This window comes from Motacilla alba, chromosome 8 (assembly GCF_015832195.1).
Source record: "Motacilla alba alba isolate MOTALB_02 chromosome 8, Motacilla_alba_V1.0_pri, whole genome shotgun sequence".
NCBI lineage: Eukaryota > Metazoa > Chordata > Aves > Passeriformes > Motacillidae > Motacilla > Motacilla alba.
The window spans coordinates 17,321,863-17,343,242 of NC_052023.1; the positions used below are offsets into that span (position 1 = coordinate 17,321,863).

The 21,380-nt window shown below is 39.8% G+C and overlaps 1 protein-coding gene across 3 annotated transcripts; it reads left to right on the plus strand.

The window, feature by feature from the left end:
* Positions 1–244: 244 nt before the first annotated feature.
* TLCD4 (TLC domain containing 4) lies at positions 245–21,038 on the plus strand. Of its 3 annotated transcripts, none has more exons than XM_038143963.1 (7): positions 245–493; positions 5,426–5,591; positions 10,151–10,240; positions 13,106–13,164; positions 15,006–15,100; positions 17,040–17,113; positions 20,377–21,038. In XM_038143963.1, the coding sequence occupies exons 2-7, from the start codon at positions 5,437–5,439 to the stop codon at positions 20,690–20,692; spliced, it is 789 nt and encodes a 262-aa protein (XP_037999891.1). In that variant the 5' UTR covers positions 245–493; positions 5,426–5,436; the 3' UTR covers positions 20,693–21,038. The 3 variants fall into 3 exon arrangements, with proteins under 3 accessions (XP_037999891.1, XP_037999892.1, XP_037999893.1); XM_038143964.1 differs by lacking the exon at positions 245–493 and adding an exon at positions 591–884; XM_038143965.1 differs by lacking the exon at positions 245–493 and adding an exon at positions 3,059–3,915.
* Positions 21,039–21,380: the final 342 nt, after the last annotated feature.

Here is a 21,380-nt window from a genome sequence, read left to right on the forward strand (position 1 = left end):
ACTGGTCTTTATCCTGCCCCAGCACAAACACCATGAACGTTCAGCGGCGTTCAGGGCCCCCGAGCCCACGGTGGCAGCTCGCAGGGTGCCGGTGCCAGCAGGGTGGCCGGCGGGCCCGCTGCCCGCGCGCTGTCACCGCGGCTGCGCTCGGGCCGCGCTGAGGAGCTGCTGGAGGGTCGCGGGCGGTTCCCGAGGGCGACCGAGCCCCGCTCGGCGCGGCCCTTCGCGGGGGCGGCTGCGGAGAGGGGGCGGCGGCCTCCAGCGCGGGGCGGGCGCAGGGAGGGTCCGGGGAAGCCGCGGCCCCTCGGAGGCGGCGAGCGGAGCCCGGCGGCAGGTGGCGGCGGCGGCTCGGCCCCTTTAAGGCTACGGCTGCCGTAACCCGATCCCCGCCGGAGCATCCTGCGCCCGGGAAGGGCTGTCGTGTCCCCGACGCGGGGAAGGAATGGAGGAGGAGGAGGCGGCAGCGCCGCAGCCCCCGTAACCCCGGTCCCAGGTGCGGCGGGCGGGGAGGGGAGGCGGTAGGGCGCTGAGAGGCCGGGGCTGGCGGGGCGGGGGCGGTGTGGCGGCGGTGCGGCCCCTTTCCCCCGCCCCGCGGGGCTGCGCGGAGCGGCCCCTTCCCTCCCTCAGCGCGGGGCGGCCCCGGGGGCCGAGGGCCGCAAGCCGCAGGCGGCGGCGCGGGGCGCGCTGACAGCGCAGGGTGCGGGGCCGCCTCCTCCCGCCGCCGCGGCCGGAGCGAGCGCGGAGGGTGCCCGCTGCCTGCCCGCTGCCTGCCCGCTCTTGGGCTCTCCTGCCGCTGATCCGCGCTCCTGCCCGCTGCCTGCCTGCCCGGCGGCCGCTCGGGGCCGGTGCGAACGGCGGGCGCCGCGGGTGACCGGGACGGCGAGGTAATGCCCGGCTCGGGGGCAGCGTCCCGCGGGGTCAGCCCGGGGGCTCTCCGCGCCCACCGAGTCTGGGCGGGTTCCCTCTTGGGGGCTTTGCTACTCTAGACCGCTTGCGGGGTTTGAGGAAATTCGGTAAATGGTATCGCAGCGGACACCTCATCCTGAGTACACTGCCTTTATAAGAATGCTTTATCTGCTGGTTGCTTTGATGTTCTAAGAGCAGAAAGCCGAGTGGAGTTTAGGGTGTGAATAGCCTTATACAGAAAAGGGAACGGCTTAAGTGTGAGTAGCTTGAATTTTGTTGTGTTTCTTCTTAATGCTGCTTACTGAGCAAATAAGATGTCAAACGAATAGGATCTACCATTCAGAACCAAGAGCACAGCAAAGCTCCAGCACTTCTTTTGTTACTGGGCTTATTATAAAATGTGGAAAGAGTCAGTAGTCCAGCGTTGCTCTCTGCAGATTGGTCTGACAAGTTTTCCAGCTATTGGATTTGGCTTTCAGTTTTAAGCGGATCAGGAGAGCACAGTATTTCATGCGATGTTCTGGTATCAATAGCAGCTTTACGGTGTAATCTTGTTTGGAAATTGATCCAACTCATCTTGAAATCCAGCCTCGAAGAAAGTAAGGGCTGTGGGCCTTAAACCTTCCACTGCGCCTTCTTACCATGTCTCGTTATACTGTTGCATTTCTTATTTTTATGATGTGGAAACAGTAAGAGGAGGAGAACGTAAATTCTAAATGCTTTTGATGGTACAACACTTGATAACTTTCCTGCTCCTTTATCCTCTTTCTTTAAGTGCCAACTTGTTTCTATCAGGAGCTCATAGTGTTATCGTATTGGGATGAATGGCTATTGCTTTTTGCTCTAAATTTCAAGTAGAAACAGAATTGCAGGAAAGCCACTGCATGTTATATAGCAAATGAAAACCAACATATTTTTAGCTCTTATGGAGTATGATGAAAAAAATCCCTGTGTTATTAACCTTTTTAAAGTTATTGGGTCAGTGGAATAATTTGAAATCACACTAGGCATGTAAGCAATACCTTGCTGAAAAAAATGTTAGTTTCAAGTGTTTGGTAATATTTGTTTACCTAAAGACTCCATTGAAAAGCTACAAGAGTGAAGTCCTGAGCATAGGTAGTTACTGTCTAACTGAATGTTTAGGGCAGTAATTTTGGGTAAGCAGGGCAAATGCTAATGGTGGAGAACCAACCTGTATATTGTAGTGTTTTTCCTGCATACAAAGTAGTTACACTAAACCTCCTCTCCAGCCAGCCTCCCATCAGCTCAAACCCTGTATCAGCTGACAGAACAGTAATCAATGACTATGCAGTTTGGGTGATAGAGTGTCTGCTCATACATAATCCACAAAGTTCCATATCTTGATCAGACTTTGCTGTACAGCTACAAGAAGGTGCTTGGGGAAAAAACCCCACAGTGTAGTTGAAGCTGTCTGGCTTACTAACTTTGGACTTTGTCAAGGGAAATTCTAATCAGAAGCTAATTGTGCTTGTTTTAAGTCAACAAGGACAATGCAACAAGCTGGTTAGGTTCAGCAATAAGAATAATTTTTCTTGTAAATGAAGAGAAAATCTGGTAAAAACCAGTAAATTTTCATGTTAAAAAGGATACGGTTGAAAACAACCTATAGATATGAGAAATAACAACCTATAGATATGGGACATTATTTATAGCTGAACACATGTGAAATGCTGTATTTAAAATATGACACTATTAATTGCTGAGTTAAAGCAAAAGACTATTCTGGACTTGGTAGTTACTATATTTAAACAGCATCTTGATAGGTGTATATGAAATCAGGCTTGCAAAACTTGAGCATCTGTGAGACCAACCAGGGAGGCTTAGTGATTAATTTTTTGTCTGCCTCTCTTCTTCTCTAAAACCATTGTACCATTCTCCTTCATGGGCATCATAGTTCTGCATTTGCTGAAAGTCAGGTCATGCACTTTCCATGCAAGTGCCTTTTTTAAAAATGAGTTCCCTTCACAGGCTCCTTAGGTGAGAGATTAGTCTTCTAATGCATTTCTTTCAAGGGATGTTTGCAAAGTTTGTTTAATTCCATAATCTCTACTAAAATGAACACCTATCAAAAGCTGAAACATTACTTACCTAATATAATCTTCTGGTACTAAGGAAACAAAACAAAGCATTGTTTTCTCTTGTCCAAGAGATTATGTCTGTGTCTTTGAAACTCAGAGATACTAGTGTAGTCACTGCAGATGAATAAAATGTGGCATCGTGAGAATTGCTATATTTTAGTCAAAAGGATGTAGTAGGTGTAGTTAATGGTCAGTGGTTTTGCTGTTTTTCTGAAGAGATTTGTACTTAACCTAGATTTTGGCTTCCTTCATTAAACTAACTCATAATTTCTTTTTCCTTACATTGTCCAAGAGAAGACTTGGTTGCTACAAATGAGATAATGTAATCACAAAGTTTTGTCCTTGGGGTTAGAATCTGGAACTGGACACTATACAGTGCTTCTCAGTGGGTTTTTAGATGCCAAATTGTTTTATTCCTTCAAATGGTAAGGCTTTAGAAAATTGAGCTTAACACCCATTGTCTCTGGTACTTTACACTATGTGAAAAGGAGATAAAGTTTGGTTTGTGTTTTGTGTCTTCTTGATCAGTGGAGGCAAATGGAGAAGTATGTGGAGAATCGAGAATACTGAATATTCAGGATTATAATTGAAATTGGAAGTTTTGATAGAGTAACATTAAAAAGTATGCAGGACTTACATGGTGCTGCACTAGAACAGGTCATCAGAAAACAACTGGAATCAATTAGTTTGATGCAATGCACTGCAGTGTGTGTACATAAAAATTATAGTTTGGATTAAAAATGCATGATGAACTGAATCACCCTCTGTGATTTGTGTTGCATAGCTGTCCCAGAGCATGCAAGCTGGATTCCTTTTGGGTTCAACTGAGCAGGAAGATAGGCCCTAGGAGCACATCAAATATGTTCCAAGAATTGTGGAGTTCCTAGGACAGAATTAAAGCTGGTCTGAAGTAAGCACTTGAAATCTACATGATAGAGGCAGGTTTCACTCAGCAAATCTGCTCTTATTTGTTCTGCATTCTGTTTTTTCTACCTGTAGCTCTGTGGGTACTAGTCAGAGGAAGTTTTATTGTCTTCAGTTCTGGGAGAATAAATAGAAAAGAAAGAGGTAGAGGGGGAAAAGTTTGGGACCATTGAACCTTCTACTTCTAAATCTATGAAGATGAAAGTATGTTTTTTCTGATGTATATGTTTCAATATACTCACCATTTACACCCCAAAGTGAGAATATTGTATTTAATTTTAAAAAAAGTTACTATTTTGTTATTATGGTGGACTTTTCCCTCTCTTTTTTCTTCCTGAACTTCAAGTTTCTTACCATCTGCAATGCAGATACAATTTCAAAGATCTAAGGCACGTTCACTCATTCTGTAATGCACATGAAAAAAAGGTGGACATAAATGTATTATGTCATTGTATTGCTTTGCTGACCATTAGGTTGCTGTAGTAACATCAAACTATGCTGTCCTAAAAGTCTTCATTTTGTTTTTAGATATTTTCTTACGTAAAACTAAAGTAACAGCAAGTTTTTTTATAGGTATTAAAATAGTTATTTAAATATTTGAAATGAAGGCCATTTGGCTTTTTTTTTCCCCTTTCCAGTTCAACTTAATATAAATTGAATTTTTTGGAGTTTGTACCTTTTGCCAGTCTTGGAGTGGTTTGGGGATGCATGTCAGAGGTTTGTGACATTCTGTGTTGCAAATATTGGCGACTGAGCAATAAACGGCTGAAGCATTTAGAGACCAGTTCTGTTTGGAATTGTTTTGGTATTTAGACCTCATGAAATAGCTGAACATCCAGCAGCTGAAAAGCCATTCAGCTCTGATGATAGAGGCTTTCCACTGAGCGTGAAGATGAGCGGAGGTTCGAGTTCCGTGGAGGAAGAAAGCTCCCATGCAATAGCCCACAGCCCGTCCCAAGGACGAGCTCTCGACTGAGTGCAGTGGGAATTGAGAGCTACTGTCTCTGCAAAGTGCACAGAGCTGCAGCGAGGCTACTGCTTCTCTGGGCTGACCCAAAAACCTCTCTTCTGTGCTTATCTGATTGCATTGTTGCATTTTGAACTCCTGTTGGCAGCAGTCAATCCGGCAATAATGAAACAAGTTTTAACTTTGGAGGTTCTTGGGGCAGGAGTGGAGGCTGCAGAGTTGGTGATTGGCCTGGTCAGTGGCCTTCACTGCCCTTTCTGTGTAGATAAAATACATGCAATTTTAGGCCACAAAAATGTATAATATGCAAATGTTAAAAAAAACCAAACCAAAACGAAAATGCAGCTTGTGTATCTAAAAGTTTGGGCATAATTTTATACTGTTAATTCTTAAGTAGGGACAATGAAAAGGTAGAAAGTTTGAGTGAATAATATTTCTGTTGATAATTGCTGTCAAAAACATTTTCTGTGTTTGCTTAAAATAATTAAATGGAGAATAGAGTGAAATTACCTTCTGCTTCTCTTCACAGGTTGAAGAACAATGGCTTCCTTCAGCAACCTGACTATTGGCATTGCTCTTGCCAGTTTTACTGTATTTCAGCTCCTTTTCCATGTTGTAAGTTCTTGGGTGTCAACACAAATAACACCTGGTTTTAACAGTCTCAGCCAAAAAAGGAAGATCGAATGGAATTCAAGGTAAAGTGTTCAAAACAACAACAGTAAAAGACTTACCTGAAATCATGGACACCTGAACCACCTGAGTGTGTATGTGTAAGACTGAAGAAAACCCTATTAGTTAAAGGCAAAGATCAGAGGGCTGGCTCTAGGCACTGGACAAATAATGCATGTGAAATGTTGAGACCCCTTCATGGAAACACAGCATTACTAACACTTGTACATTAAATGCTTTGTTAGACAGTGATGCCAGAGTAAAGGTCAGTACAAAGATAAAACAGTGACTGGTGAGAGGTAATAAACTGAAGAGATGCTCTGTGATGCTTCTAGTAAAGAGAAGAGATAAAAAAATTCCTTTCCAAACACATAAGAAAATCAAAACTACTGCAATTTATTCTAAATCCCAGTTTATCTCTGGCCATGCTTTTGGGAGCAAAGCAGTTTGTTTACCTGGTGCTAATACACTACAAACTGCTTTATATAGTTAAGGTTTTCCAAGGAATTTAATGACACTTTGGTGTAGTATTGAAAAGAATCAGATTCATGTGTGTTGTAGGGAAAGGAGACTGCAGGAGGAGGAGGGGAAGCTATGGCAGACGCAGGGGACGCATGCCAGAAGGAGTTGTGGAAACTCAGTCCAAAAACATTCCTCACTCTCTCTGTATTTCCACCAGTGGGATGGATCCACCTGCATTTCACTTGTCCCCTCACATACAGGACTTCAGAAACTTGTTTGACCCGTGAGTCTTTTAAGCCATAGTATGGCTTAAAAGAGATAGTAGAGATATGAGATACTTCTACTATCAATTACTATGAGATAGTAATTGAAAATGGGGTGATCAATGAGGTTTTATTTGCAACATACTGCTCTGAAAGGGTGTATATATATATATATATATATATATATATATATATATAGTACACAAGGTTCTCCAGTTGAAATGAATAGGTACAATATACCTTTGAGTAGCCTGTTACAACTTTAAAATATTTTTTCAGATGTTTCCCTAGTTTAAAGCTCAAAAATGTGTACTGTATGGTTGTCACTGCAGTCAAAATGCATTAGTTGCAGTTGTGTTCCTCCTTAGTGCTGTTTAGTATCAGGTGGATACAACAACTTTTAAACTTGTTTCCATTGTTTCAGGCAGCATTAGCAACTCAAATAGCCTTGCCCTTCCATTTGGCAAATGTCCACTTGCAGTGTTCTTAAAGGCACCATCTTGATTTCAGTTCCATCTTTGAATAATTCCCTATCTGCCAGAACAACTGTGTAGGATGCCAGTTCACAGTATCAGTGCAGCTTAGGTTTACCTCTCTGTTCCAATTAACAATGAGAGGCAGACAGGGAAAGTAAACTAAACTGTTCCCATGTGAAGCTGAGCTATTGTCTATAAGCCACATCAAATGGCCTTTGAATTGCATAATAGGCTTTATGAGAACTTACCCCATGCCTGGTAGCGCTATGCTGGTGTAGTGCTTTACATAATAACATGAATTGTTTTACACATCACAAGTGTGCTGGAAATCAGCTGTTCCATAATCTCTGGGCTACTTTGTTGTAAGGTGTTTAACTGCTCAACTTGATACAGGACCCCAGACTATGTCCTTTTTTACCTCTTTGCACATTTTTTTTTTCCTTGCAGTTGGTGGCAGGATGTAGATGTTAGCACAAAGATGGGTTGTGATCCCAGGCTTCATCCAGCTCAGGAGTTAGAAGGCATGAAATACAAAGCAGGGTTCATCAGAATCTTGTTGATGTTATAACTGAGGAGGGCATGAAGGGGAAGAAAGGCTAGCTGTGCTTGTGTTACTTCAGCTCTGCTAACCAAACACAGTGTTTTGTCAAACTGCCCTGTCACTCCAGTGTTTCACCAAAATGAAGAGAGGTCTCAAGGAGTATCTTGCAAGTTCAGAGAATGCAGAGGAGTATGTATTTATTCTGCAGAGGGCTCTGCAGGTAGAGACAGTTACTATGTCCCAGTAAAATCTGTTGGTTGAATTTGAATTATTTAAAAGTAGATGGTTATTTTGTCCTATATTGAACTGGTGTAGGGAGTGCACACACAAATGATTCTGTTGGCAGTGCTAAGGAAACTGGCACAGAGGATGGTTATGCATTTTTATCAGCTCAGCTGGGTCTGGAAGAGGGCATCTGCCTGAAATGAGCTGTAGCATTGAAAATATATTGTTACAGTTTGGAGGGCTTCGTAAGCAAGCATTTGAGCTGCAGCTCTTGACTGTTTTTTCCATGCTGTCAGTTTGTTCATTCTGACCTTCCAAGAATTATGAACCAATAAAGTAATTGCTTCTGGCATCTGAAGTATATGGACACTCAAATTGAGTTAAAAACTATATTTGGTCACGGATGTAGTATAACTCTTCAAGTTGTGCATATATTCCTGTCACCTCTCCTGTAATACATGCTTGTACTGCTATTAAGTAGTTGTGAAAAAAAAATATTCAATAATAAAGAAGCAAAGCTGCAACCTAGCATTGCAGCTTTTTTTTGTTTGCAACTTAATGAGGAGTTAAAGGATGCAAGCTTTGAAAAAAAATTCAAGGAAATGCACGGAGCTTGATAGCTTGACCTAGATTCCTTATTAAAATGGACTCTTGTACTATTTCCCTTTTTCTGCCCTGTCTATGGAGAAGCTTCAAAGTCCAGAGTTAAGGAGGAAATCTGCTGCCTTTTCTTTCCTTTCTTTTTTTTTTTTTTTTCTTTTATTTCACTCCCATCAAGTGTTCTACTTGTGTATAACTTGTATTCTAAACAGAAAGGTTCAGGTAAATGGCCTCTTCAAAGACAAATTACTAACTGTAAACTAATGAGCTATATTTTAGGACAAATTTTCCTTCTTATAGCATTATCCTCTCCTCAAGTTCAAAAATTCCAGGTGTTTCTCAGACACTAACAAAAAGGAAGAAAAGTTCCTATCTTTTTTAATCCCGTGTTACAAGACTAGACCTTTTAATTAAACTATTAATTATCGTTAAAATTCTGATAATTAAATTTTCTTTCTTTGTTAAAAGAAGAGAGGGCAGAAGTGCAGCCTCTGCTGTAATGATTATTAATTGTTCTCATCCAGTTTTTGACTACTCATACTAATCTCCATTCATTTTCTGGCACACTATTGAAAAAGCTGCTGAAAATACCACAGTGACATTCTTGAAACAAATTGTAAATACAGTCTCTTTTATGAATAGTTACAGAATCTTCTATTGCCAGTAGATAATAAACAACTCTGGAAATGGAGTAGGGATTATGACCTCTTTCTTTGCAAAGTCTTCTGCAGGAAGTAAGATGTTTTCTTCAAATCTTGCATGGTAGAGCTCAGATTCTTGAGAGTGCCTTAAGGACATCTACAATATTAATGACTTCCAAATACATGTATTCAATATATACAAAGACAAGTCTAATAACTGAGAGCATCTGTGCATTTTTATTTATATTGTTGGTGCTGGGAATATGGTGTAAAGTGTTTCCAATCATACAGCACTGAACTTAGTTCTCATCTTTCAAACAGTATCTCTGATTCCCTATAGATATTTTTTCACATCATTTTTTTTTTCTTTCTAGTTACTTTTGGAAAGTGAGAAAGCTGACAGTAGCTACACACTATTAGGTGCAGCTTATAGTTGTGTTAAACCCATGGCTAGAGCAGGAAGGTTACACATTTTGGACCCATGCCCATTGCATTGTTCTACCTTCCAAGAATACATGTGGACTGAAAGGGCAGGAGGGGCCCTGGCCTGTGTGCTGGCAGAAACCCTGCTGGGACTTCTGTAAATAGATATTTCTCTAAAAGTGCATGCTTGTTAGCATGCAGAGTTTATCTACACTGTGCATGCAGCCTGCAAACTGGAGACTGTTGTCTTTGGGGGAAAAATGTGTCTAGTACCCAGGTAGGGACAAGGCAACTTTGATTACTGTGACATTTATATTTCCCTTGTCTAATACAAAGCTGCTAATTGATATAAACCTGTAGCTGTTATGCCTTGGGTACTCAGCGACAACTAAGTTATGCAAGTTTTCTCTTTGAAAACCAGAATTTACTTCAAATGCACTAGAAATTCTATCCAAAGCTTAGGATTTTTCGTTTAATGCCACCCCTCCAAATCCAAACTAGACTTATTATGGGTCTTTTAATTTGGTGCCTGAAAGGAGAAACCTGCTGTTGCAGGACTCCTGGGCTAATCTGAGTATGAAATTGCATATACATTTTCCAGCAAATGGGACAATACATAAAACATTTGTTAGAGAGCTAGATGTCATACAGTCTTTAAGGATTCATTAATATATGGGATAATTTGAAGAAAACTTAGATCTCCCTTACTTTTAAGATTCACTTTGTATCTAATATCGTCAATCCCACTCCAATCTAATAGATTCCTTCTTCTTGACTGTTTTTTTCCCACCTGTCATTGTGTAAGGGGTTGGATGTAGCATAGAGAACAGATGATTGTCTCCCTCAGAAGCATCTGCAGGCAGTTGAGAATGCCTTTGGATACATCCTGCCTTAAGCACAGTATGGGAGGTTGTGAATGGCAGTACCTCCTTGTGACTGTGATCTCTTTTTCAGGACAGTGTCCACATTCCACGCCTTGGTGGTTGGAGGGTTTTGCCTTTACATTTTATTGTACGATGATGCTGTTAATGCTGACCATCTCTGGTAAGGCGTGTTACATATATGTTGTGGTTACACAATAAAAGAACATAATTGATAAGAAAAAAAAAAAGAATCCTGCAGTGTGTTAATTACTGAATGATTGTTTCATTTTCCATTAAAATATGCAGTCGTGATGTGTTCATTTTTATGTCTGTACTATTTAAAAATTTGATAAGTATTGTGTCACTATTACTGTCTTAGTTCAATGTGTCTCTGTGAAGTGGAATAGATAAAATACATGCAATTGATTTGAAATAGCATATTAAATTATTAAAGAATAAACTGTAACTATAAGTCAGTATGACTGAAACTCTGCTATTTACAGTAATAATTTTAAAGTGGAATTGAAAAGCTGTAGCAGATCTGGGTAGTGTATATCTGTGTGTAAGTTCTCCATTGAACCCTGCAAAGGGTTTGGGTTCAATGGAGAGAGAATGTGGTATTACAGTCAGGTAATGCCTGAAAATAGATACAGTAGATTGTAACAGAGACTGGAGCATTGGTAAGCTCCAGGGAAGCATCAGCGTTGTGTGTGACATTTTTTGATGGTCTAGGACTTCTCATAAAACTTTTCCTTTTTTTTCTGTATGTACTAGAGACTAACATAGATGATGTAGAAATTGTTTTTGTGGTGGTGAGAATCACATGGTAGAAAATGTGGAGGTGGTAGAGATCAGATAAGGAGAGGGAGAAGACGTAAATAAGTGGATTAAGTTGTAGCTTCATAGGAGAACAGGCTCCTTCCTATGACTGTTCACTTTGTAGTCATTACAGTTTTTCAAGTTTGATGTTTGATTAGCATTTTATATGACTCTGTATCTGCAAAGAAGTTTGAAGAAACTCAGTTGTATGGACTTTTGTTTGTTCTATCTGCCCGTGCATCTTCATGTGTAATTCATTTGCCACACATACCTTCTTAGCAATCACCAAAGAGAGTTCTTCCCATTTGCTTATTCAAGTCACTCCCTGTTTGTCACTCTGGGCTCTTGCTTGCATCAAAACTGGCCTGCAGACATCAGGGCTCATTGATTCCATTGCACCTTCTGTTCAAGGAGATAGGTCAGGAAATCTGCATATTTTAGACTAAATTCTAAGTTCTCCATTTATTGAGAATAATTTGGGATTCTGACATAGGCTCTTCTTGAAGGGATGTGACAGATGGACAGTGCAGCCATATATATGTTGTTGAAGTGTTGGTTTAGAAAGCCTAGAGGAGGTTTGATGCAAAGTAATCATTCTCTGGGGGGAAAAAAGGAGGGAAGTGAACCATTCCCTGTCCCATCCACTTAAGCCATGTCTATTATCAAGTAACCAGTTTCATATACTCAGTCCTTTGCATGTTCTCTGGAGAATATGAAGGCTCTTGAGCACAGGCTTAGTTGTAGTGATGATGTGCTGAAGTGTGTTGAGACCCCTGAGAAGTTTAATTACGATGCTGCTGCAGCTGGGAGCTCTAACATGAAGCCTTTTTGTAGAGTTCCTGCTAAAGTTAGGAGAACATATCTGTCTATACTCTATGTCTAAACCTAAAAAAGCACTCAGACCACAACATATGTAGCTCATGAAATCAAGTTTTGAAGCCATGGAAAAATGTTCCCATTTCAAGCTGTATTTAAAAGAACGTCTACAGCCAATCTTAACAGATGGAGTGAATTCCAGACTCTCCTAGTAATGATTTTTCTTCACCTAACAGCAGAATTCTGGTTTTGTGAGTCGTATTTTCCTGCAAGCTACCCTCTCACTGAGGGGAACAGTTAGTTTCGGACACTAAGAAAGCTTTACAATTTAGTGATCAGATTGTAATAATACAGGAAATCTCTTCCTACTGCTCCATTCCAATAGGATTAAGAAAAAATAGTTAAGTAATAGCATTTTACTGTGTTCTGGCTGAGGCAGACTTTATATTGGAGTTGGCTGTAAGCACAGTTAGGTTCCTTTTTTCTGGAAAGGTTTACAACAAGGATTGCTTTCACAGCTTGTCTTGAGCAGTCTGCATTGTATGGATCTGTTGACCTGTCACTTGAAGCTCAATTCATATTGACACAAAACATAGCTAGATTAGTTGCACAATTTAATTTAAAAATTAAGTTACAATCCTTGTGCCAAGGAAAAAAGACTTGCTTTCCAAACTCCTCAAAGTAAGAATGCATAGAGGACAGTGGGGAGAAGAACAAACATTGCTTGCTGTAACGTGGATGATTCCCTTTCTGGAGCTCTATTCACAAGTTTGGGTTTGTTGAACATTCTACAGGAACTGAAGCTGTGTGTGTGCTACTAAGAGCTTTGCTACTGAATGTTTGGCACCAAAAGGGAAGGGATAGAAGGTGTGGAAACTTCTCTGAAAAGCATTTCTGCTCCAAGGTTCTTTGGCTCCAGAGAACTGGCAAATAATTCCTTTCCTGTGTCCTTCTACTCTGTTTATCCCTATGAACATCCATCTGATTATGAATATGAAAAGCACCAGCTGAGCAAGATATTTTTGTCACCCTTACCAAACTTTTAGCATTGGCAGAACACAAAAATGGAGACACAGAGTGTCAGTTAAAGGGCTAAGAGACAGAGACTGGGCTGTTCTCTTTTATCCTCAGTTTCCTGAGATGCCAGCTCAGAGTATTTGCTGGGTTTCAGTTCAAATCTCTAGCAAGGCTCTTGGGGCTGAGGCAGGGGTTGATCCTGATTAGGGTTGTTAGTAGGTGTCTTCTGTTTGGGTGGAAAAGGAATTCACTTGTGATTAGAGCCCTTCTTAACTAGATTGCATAATCTCTTACTGATGAGCCAAGAATAATGTGCCCTGATGGGCACTGTGTTTGAGATGTGTATGTCCTTTGCAAATTAGGCTGTAACTATATATTTTTGGTGTGTTTACAGGGGTGACCCTTCAATTGTGAAGCTGAATATTGCTATTACCACAGGCTACCTCATTTCTGGTAATTATGCAACATGTACATAGCATGCATGACCTGTTTATTTATAGAGTCACTATACCTGTATGTTTATCCTGAGCCACTGTGGTGAAGATGTGGTAGGTGTATATAATACAGTTTCCACTGTGGCTTTTAAAATTGCTAATGGATTTGTGGGTTGTGGTGAAATCATGGGATCTTGCTAGCAGATGTGAAAGATGGAATATCTCCCCAAGCACTGAGGAAATACCACTGTGTGGCTTTGCTATGGTTTCATGTGCAACCACCATCTCCAGCTCAGTTTTGTCCTTTGTCCAGTTGGGAAGGTGTTAGAGCAGTGCTCTTCACCCTCTTCTTTGCGCCCACAACTCATATCTCTTCTATCATGTGTTTCTTCCTGTGACTTCAGAATGCTGACAGAAGAATTTTAGTAACCCCCAATACAAGCTGAGGCAAATGGATCCTGCCTGCCCATCTTTTAGTCTCTTTTAAGCAAAAATTCAGCCATGTATAAAACATGGCAATTATTTATTTTGTGTGTTACTTATTTCTATATATGTTTTATGTTCTTAATTTTTCTGTCAACTAAAATTGGCATGGGAATTTTGCTACAAAATGCTTTAGAGCTTTCTTTTATGTTGTGTGGGAATAATAATGGCTTATCAAAGCAAAAACTTGTGACTTGGACTATTTTCAGTGGAAACTTCTCATGTTAGGATGAAGTCTCTGATCAGGGACTGGGCCACAGACTTGATTATCTCACACTGGATTTCTCAACCCAGTGGAAGTCATAATCTGGTGATCAGCATATTCAGTTAAACTGTGCATTACTTAAAGTGTCTGGGGTTTTTCATAGCTTCAGCTGCCATGTTTAAATGAATCAGTATCTATTTTTGAATAATTATACATTAAACTTTCATTATGAATTAATGAATGTCTTTGAACAGGCATCTCAACCTGACCACTCATTCTCTCTCACTTCCCTATATAGTTGATGTTTAATTATTAATAGGAAGTGAGCAGCTATGTCAGATGATGTAGAGCCCTGCCTGAGGATAGCTAATATAAAAGAGATCAAGGCACACTCTGGACTTCAGAAAGGCACAGGGGTAAAGTCTTTGATTTGGAACCTTGGTCAATAATATTCCAGTCCAAAGTACTCATTTGCAGAAAGTAGGGACAGAAATTGCTTGTTCCAGTACAGAGAACAAGATCTTCTGACTTCTCAGACCATCATGGGAAAAGAAAGATTTTTTTTTTTAGGGGTTTTTTTTTGGTTTATTTTATGTTAAAACTTTCTTTTTAACACTAACTTGCTATGTCACTTTTGCAGTATTTAGAAAATTGGGATTTTATAAAACAAATATGCTTCTTATTCCAAATGCCTCTTGCAAAATAGTTCTGGTAAATGGTTCCAAATTTACTAATATACTTTACTTTTTGATTCAGAGGTTCTCTGTAATAGATCCCTGCATTTGTTGTGTGCATTTGTATGTTTGCTATGCCCCCTGAAGACCTGCCTTTTTTTTAATGTCATTTGTTCCAGATTTTTGGGGTCATAAGTGTGAGGTCACTATGAGATTCAGGATCCACTTTTTCCTTCAAAAATACTTTGTCTAAAGTTACTGCGTCTGTATTTCCATTGATGTGGAAAGTAAACTTTTATGGAAATTGTTGGGAGAATGCTGTTGCCTAATGCTTTGACTGAAGTCTTTAGGATGAAGATGTTCTCTTCAGACATCATTAATTCAGAGGGTTTCTACTGATGACGTATCTTGGTATATCTCTAAAATGTAGAGAAGCTATTCTGAGGTCAATGATTGTATAATAAATAGTTCTTTATAGTTATTTCTGTTCTCTTGTAGATCTGTTGCTTATTATTTTCTACTGGAAGGCAATTGGTGACAAATTTTTTGTAATACATCACTTGGCAGCTCTGTATGCTTACTATTTTGTACTGGTAAGTGCTGTATTTTCTTGTAACATAAGCAGATGAGATGAAATAAACATTACATTGAGCTTTTACAAAAGCTCATTACATTGAGCTTTTATAGATCTCACTTGCTTAATGTTAAAAAAAATTTCACTGGTTAATGAAAGGCATACTTAGACTTTGAATCGTTATTTTAAATGTTTTTTTTCAGTTATTTATGGTATATGCATGACTTTTCAATGTTACACTCCAACAAAAATGTGTAACTTGGTTGAAATTAAAAACTTTTCTCAATTTTTGCTATAAAGAGACTTTGACAGAAGGGCTTTTCATCTGATTATAGAACAGGGTTTTAAATAAAACCACAAGCTTGAATATTTAGTTGGAAAGTTAGACGGAAATGGTTTCAAGTGGTTATGTTCTGCTTCTGTCTCCCAGGTAACAAGTGACAGGATGGGGGGAAATGGCCACAAATTGTGCCAGGGGAGGTGTAGTTTGGACAGTGGGAAGAACTTCTACACTGAAAAGGTGGTCAGGCAAGCATTCAGGGAAGAGGTGGAATCATCATCCCTGGAAGTTTGAAAGGTGTATGGATGTGGCACTTGGGGATATGGTTTAGTGGTGAGCACACAGAGCACAGTTAATGGTCGGACGCGATCTTGGAGGTCTTTTCAACCTTAATGATGTCTTCCCTGCCTACTGTGTGAATCCCAGGCTTATAAGAGTGGGATTAAAAGTGTTGGGATGCCAGATTACTGTCAGATTTCCCATGTAATGGTTTAAAGGGGCTGAAGTACACTGTCAAGTAAATACTCTGGTTAAAGATAATAAATTTACTAATATTATCATGGATGAAAGTGAATTAGAGCTGAATATTAAATAAATGAAAATACCACTACCAAGGCTAATACTCCATGCAGAAAATTCATTAGCTGTTTCTGGAGGAAACAGAAAGCATAATGTTAGTGTGAGCTTCTTTAAAAGCATTTATTTCTATGTGGATGTAGCTCTGCCTGTGGATGCCATTGTGTTGCTCTCAGTCTGTTGTCTTCAGAGAAAGTTACCCCTAAGTATGTTATTTCCTAATTGCCTTTTGGGGATAGGAAAGAATTTGGTTAAACACACAGGTTTTCTCTTTGGTGTAGTACAAATTGACATGAAAAGCTTGAAGTGGTGGGTATTTGCTTGCTTGATGGGGGAAAGAGGAATCATGACACCCACTCCATAGGTTGTTCAGGGAACCTAAGGAAATTAAAAACCCCCAATCTTTTTATGTCTACATCTGCAAACAGCTGCTTGCCCAGCAACTGTGTAAGTGGATACTGTGTGTCACCTGGAGGAAGGAGCTCAGCTGGAGGGGATGTGATGTGGATGTGCCCCATTGAGGAGCTGTGCCTGACCCACGGGCAGGGCAGGGCAGGGACCTGGCAGAGCTGCTGGCAAGGGCCACCCCTGCCCTCTGCAGGAGGGAAGAAAGGACTTCCTGTGCCCTTCCTTGCTGTCAAATTAGAGCTGGGGATTCGTCTTCACTTTGCCAAAATATGCTCCTACAACAATGCAGGGAGATTTTTCTTCAGCATAAAGTGTTTCTCTTTGGGCTTGTTTAAACGTTGAAAAATCAAAAATGTTTATAATTCTTTCAGACAGTAATGCTATCATGGTAATTAGTAATCTATGACTACTTGTGCAAGTCTTCTCTAGTTAGCTTTTCATGGCCATTTAACTGTAGGTCTTATAGAGATCTGTTTGAAGTAAGAAGCTACTGATTGGAGATACCTGAAGGACAATTGCAGCTTTTGTGACAAAACTTGCTTTGAAAGTGCAGGAAAGGTGGCCACAGCTGGCAAACTCAGTTTGATTAAAGAAGTTGAGATGATGTATCATTTTGTGTGTACTTAAAGACTCAAATGACAATTTCACTTTTACATTGTTGATTTTTGTATGTCTGGTTTTTTTTGCTAACCAGAGCAAAGGTCTGCTGGCTTATTTTGGAAACTTCCGTCTCCTTGCAGAGTTCTCCACTCCTTTTGTCAATCAGCGGTAAGTGGTTAGGGAGGTTTTCCGTAGTTCTTTTAAAACTGAATCTGCATTACTATTTCTGTCACTTAGGAAGTCTTTTTATAGTTGTTGAATGTCTGCTGACAGGGAATTTATATATATTGAACCAAGGGTTACTATATGAAAGTCTTTTTTGCTATGAAAACGTTTTGCTGCTATAGCTGCAACAGTATAACTAATGTGTTCATCTCTGAATTCCTTTCTGGATTAGACCAGGCTTTGTATGAAATGCCAGCTTTTTATGAGAATACCAGACCAAAAATTCACAAATAAAACATTCTTAATTAACTTTTGTATATTCATTTATTTTTTTTATAATAAAGCCATCTTCAATATGGATGCTTTTAGTTTGAATCATGGACAGGGAAAAGAAGTAAGATAATATTGTCATCAGAATCCTAGAATGGAATTGCATTGCCCTGTATAATTTGAAGTTTATTTTCCAATATTCCACACACGTAGATCAATATTCATATATGCATATGAATATCTAGAATAATACAAATGTATATTCTTTATTTAGCTTCAAAAACAGTTCTGCAAGTTATTTTGAGCACCTAACTATATCTAAAATGGGTAATCTTCACACCTACGATTAGAGAAGAAAGGGGCTGAAGCTTCTCCTGCAGAGCTCAGGCTGCTGGTTCAAGTGTTTCTCCCTGATGTGCTGCTGTATCAGAAAAGGAGGCTGATAATGCCACATACTGCTGCAAGGGGAAAGCTGTCATTGGAGTTTCATGGTGCTGTGGGGATGGTGGCCTTGCCCCTTACTCTGTAGCCTTCAGGCCACAGCTGGGGGTAGGATTTGCCCCACAAAGACTTCACCTCAGGTGAGGGGCTTTGGTACAGAGCAGGGCTGCACTCTTCCCCTCTTCCTCCAATTTTTTGCAAGGTACAATGGGGACTTCCAGTGTATCAGATGCCTTTTTCTTAACCATGCTTTTGGGGTGTATTTCTGCTTTACTGCTTCTACAAGTGTGGCATCTGTTTGCTTTTCCAGATGTCTGGTAGAGAAAGGATAAGGCAAATAGAAACTGTATTCCTCCTACAGACAGGCTATTGGCCATTACTGCATTGTGACTGTAATCTTTGAGGTGTTTTATGACACCTCAGAGCTCTAACAAATAAAAAAGATTGTGCTATCGTCCCTTTTGAACATCAGTTTGGTAAACTCGAACTCACAGGAGGACAGGGTGGGATAATGGAGCTCTCCAGAGGCTGCTCTCCTCTGCCCCAGTGCAGTTGAGTGGGAGGTATCAGTGTGTTGTAGCCTGTGCTCTGTGTGCACAGAGAAACTAACGACTAAATCAACACTTCTTCAAACTTAATGACGAAAAAAGGGTTTATGTTGATATTCATACCCTAGTGAATGGCTGTTGTCCCAGCTTCTGTCCAGACAGGATGTCATCCTGGGTCCATATGGGTTCCTACACTGATGCTTACCTTTCAGACTGTGGCGTTAGAAAGAATTGTGGTACATCTGGCTAATAAAAGTAATTCATGTTATACTTTTAAAATGCCTATGGTGAGATTATGGGTCTTTGAATACTGACATTTAGCACTCTCTCAAAAAAGCAGAAATTGCTGCAGGAGATAATAAAGTCCCTTGCACTAAGAGATGTCATCTCATTAGTGCATGATTTTTTTTCCATTAAATTTGAAGTGAATCAGACCCTTAAGAGTAAGTAGTGGATAATGATAACGACTTACATTATGTTTCTTGTTTGCATTCTTAGCCTACCAAAAGAGCTCTTATTAAAATATAAAAAGATATTCTAATCTTAGAACTGTCTGTGTATTTCCTGTCTGTGTTGTTAGGGATCTCTAATTGGAGGTTGTCTCCATGCCAAGCATTTAGATCTTTTAATGTTGGTATCAGCATTTATGTAATTAATTCTGAACTGTGGCGGGTAAAATTGTAATGTAACTGTTATTTACAGACTTTTTTTTTTTATTTGCTGGGAAAGGGAAGTTGCTAAACAGATGCCAATTACCTATACTGGCACATTGCAGTATGTTAGAAATCCACTTTTTATATTAATTTTTGATTCTGCATTGTATACATCATTGAAAGTAAAAGCTTTGACTGTTAATCTGACCAAACATGTCAGGTCTTTCTCTTTGTGTCAGTAAGTGTTTCTATGGTGAGGCATCTTGCTTCCGGGCTGGAATGCCACCTCGAGTGCTTGGATTTTAATTGTCCTAGTTGCATGCTTAATGAATTTCTAGAATATTTCTGTTAGAGCTGGATGTCTGGAAAATCTTGTTAGTGTATTTATAATTACCTGGGTTGTAATCTGTAGGTCATTAAATTAAAAATTACTTTAAAAACCAGGTTTAGAACTGTTTTTTTGTTGAATCATTTTAGCCTTGCATCTTATTGGAGAAAAACTGATTATTTCAGTCTCTTCCCCATCCCCCATTATGAATACAGTGATTTAAGTTATTTTGCTCTGGTCTCACCTGCCATTGCCATGCAAATTTTACTCGTTTATTCTGGTTTAAGTGTGAACGACAAAGGATTAGAGAAGATTGTTGTTCTTTTTTCACCCCTCTGGCTCTGTGTGCTAGGCAATAGATAAGTTATGCCTGTCTACTATATCTAGTAATAAATATGCAAGAATTATTTTAAAGACCATTTATGATTCAGCAGTATGTGGAGAGGCAGTTTTTAGATTTATCTTTTTTCATTGTGTAACGTTCCAAGTTGTGACATGATCAAGAGTTCACAGTGTCTGGTTCTGAAAATGTTCTGGTTTTGGGCTGAACAGAAGCAGTCAGAAAATCCCAATTACAAGAAATTAGAGGTCTGTCTGGATTACCAAATCCAAATGCAATTTTAGTGTTGCTTTCAGTGAGACAAAGAATTTTAGCTGCTGTTGGTATAAACTATAACAGCAAGTAATAAATATGTCTTTATGATTTTAAAATATAGTTTTATTATTGTATATTACACAATAGTCACTGAAATGCACGTGGGTTGTCAGCTGGTTCACAATTCATATCAGGATTTTCTGTGTGTTATTTTGCATTATACTGGATCTCATACACTGTTTAAATGGTGGGGAAAAAGTGCAGACAAGCAGAAGGATTTGTAACTAAGCCAAGACAAAGTGCAATAAGTTAGAGATTCTAAAGGTAGAAGCAATTAATACATGATGAATTAAAAATAAACATGAAGTAAAATAATTTTTTAATGAGATGGCTTCAAGTCTGCCTGGTATTTGTGAACACTTATTTTGCAGGTGGTTTTTTGAAGTACTGGGATATCCCAAATCTTCAAAGGCCAACATCATCAATGGTGTGCTGATGACAGTTGTGTTCTTCGTGGTGAGGATTGCCGTCATGCCTGTGTATTACAGCCACGTAATTTCTTCATTTGGAACAGAAGGTTTCCAGAGATTAGGATTTGCAGCCCAGAGCGCCTGGATGATCTCAAGTGTTGTCTTGGATATTATGAATGTCATGTGGATGGTCAAAATTGCAAAAGGATGCTACAAGGTCATTTGTCTTATTGGACAGGAGGAAGCAAAAACTCATAGAAATGGAAAATCTGCCTAGAAATCATACATAAAATGAAATTTCTGCTATGAAAATAATTGGGGTTCACTGAAACAGTGCACATTTCTGCCATGGAATGCTCCTATTATGGAAACAAGGTATTACCTCTGTACTGACCTTACTCTTTCCCTAGCCACACTGCCTGCACGCCCAGGGCCACGCTTTGCGGATCCTGTCCAGTGAGGAATAAAAGCAGAAGCTCACACAGATGAGCTCCACACGCCTGTTGTAAGCAGTTGCAAGCATCAGAAATTAGAAAGGAGCAGACTGGTTACTGCTTATTGTCCACCAGTGTGTTCAAAGTGTTTCTCTCAGGTTTCTCCGATTAAAATGTTTTATAAATCCAGTGAATACTGACATATCTGTTTTTTTAGAAAATGAAAAATTCCCCAAACTCCTGATATGGTGCAATTTTCCAGGCACGTTTCTATGTTTTCTTCTAGGAATAACAATCAAGATTTCATTCTTGACAACTTTTTAATTTTTGCAAGAAAAGCTAAAAATTTGGCTTTGATTCTATGAAGTCTTTTACTGCTTTTTGTTCTGCCTTATATGAATGCAAACCATTTTGGGAAATTTTGAAATAATTTTATCTAAAATGCTGTATTATAAGACCACATGGTATCTTAAGAGCTGTTAAAATTCTCACACTGATGGGAAGGATTCCCATGTGCTGCCCTAGGTTACA

What these genes read in the sequence shown, in the direction of transcription:
- TLCD4 (XM_038143963.1), top strand. Translation starts at nt 5,437, where the DNA reads ATGGCTTCCTTCAGCAACCTGACTATTGGCATTGCTCTTGCCAGTTTT. An exon ending in GTTAATGCTGACCATCTCTG is followed by an intron (nt 10,241 to 13,105) that starts GTAAGGCGTGTT and finishes GTGTGTTTACAG; the next exon opens with GGGTGACCCTTCAATTGTGA. An exon ending in CACAGGCTACCTCATTTCTG is followed by an intron (nt 13,165 to 15,005) that starts GTAATTATGCAA and finishes GTTCTCTTGTAG; the next exon opens with ATCTGTTGCTTATTATTTTC.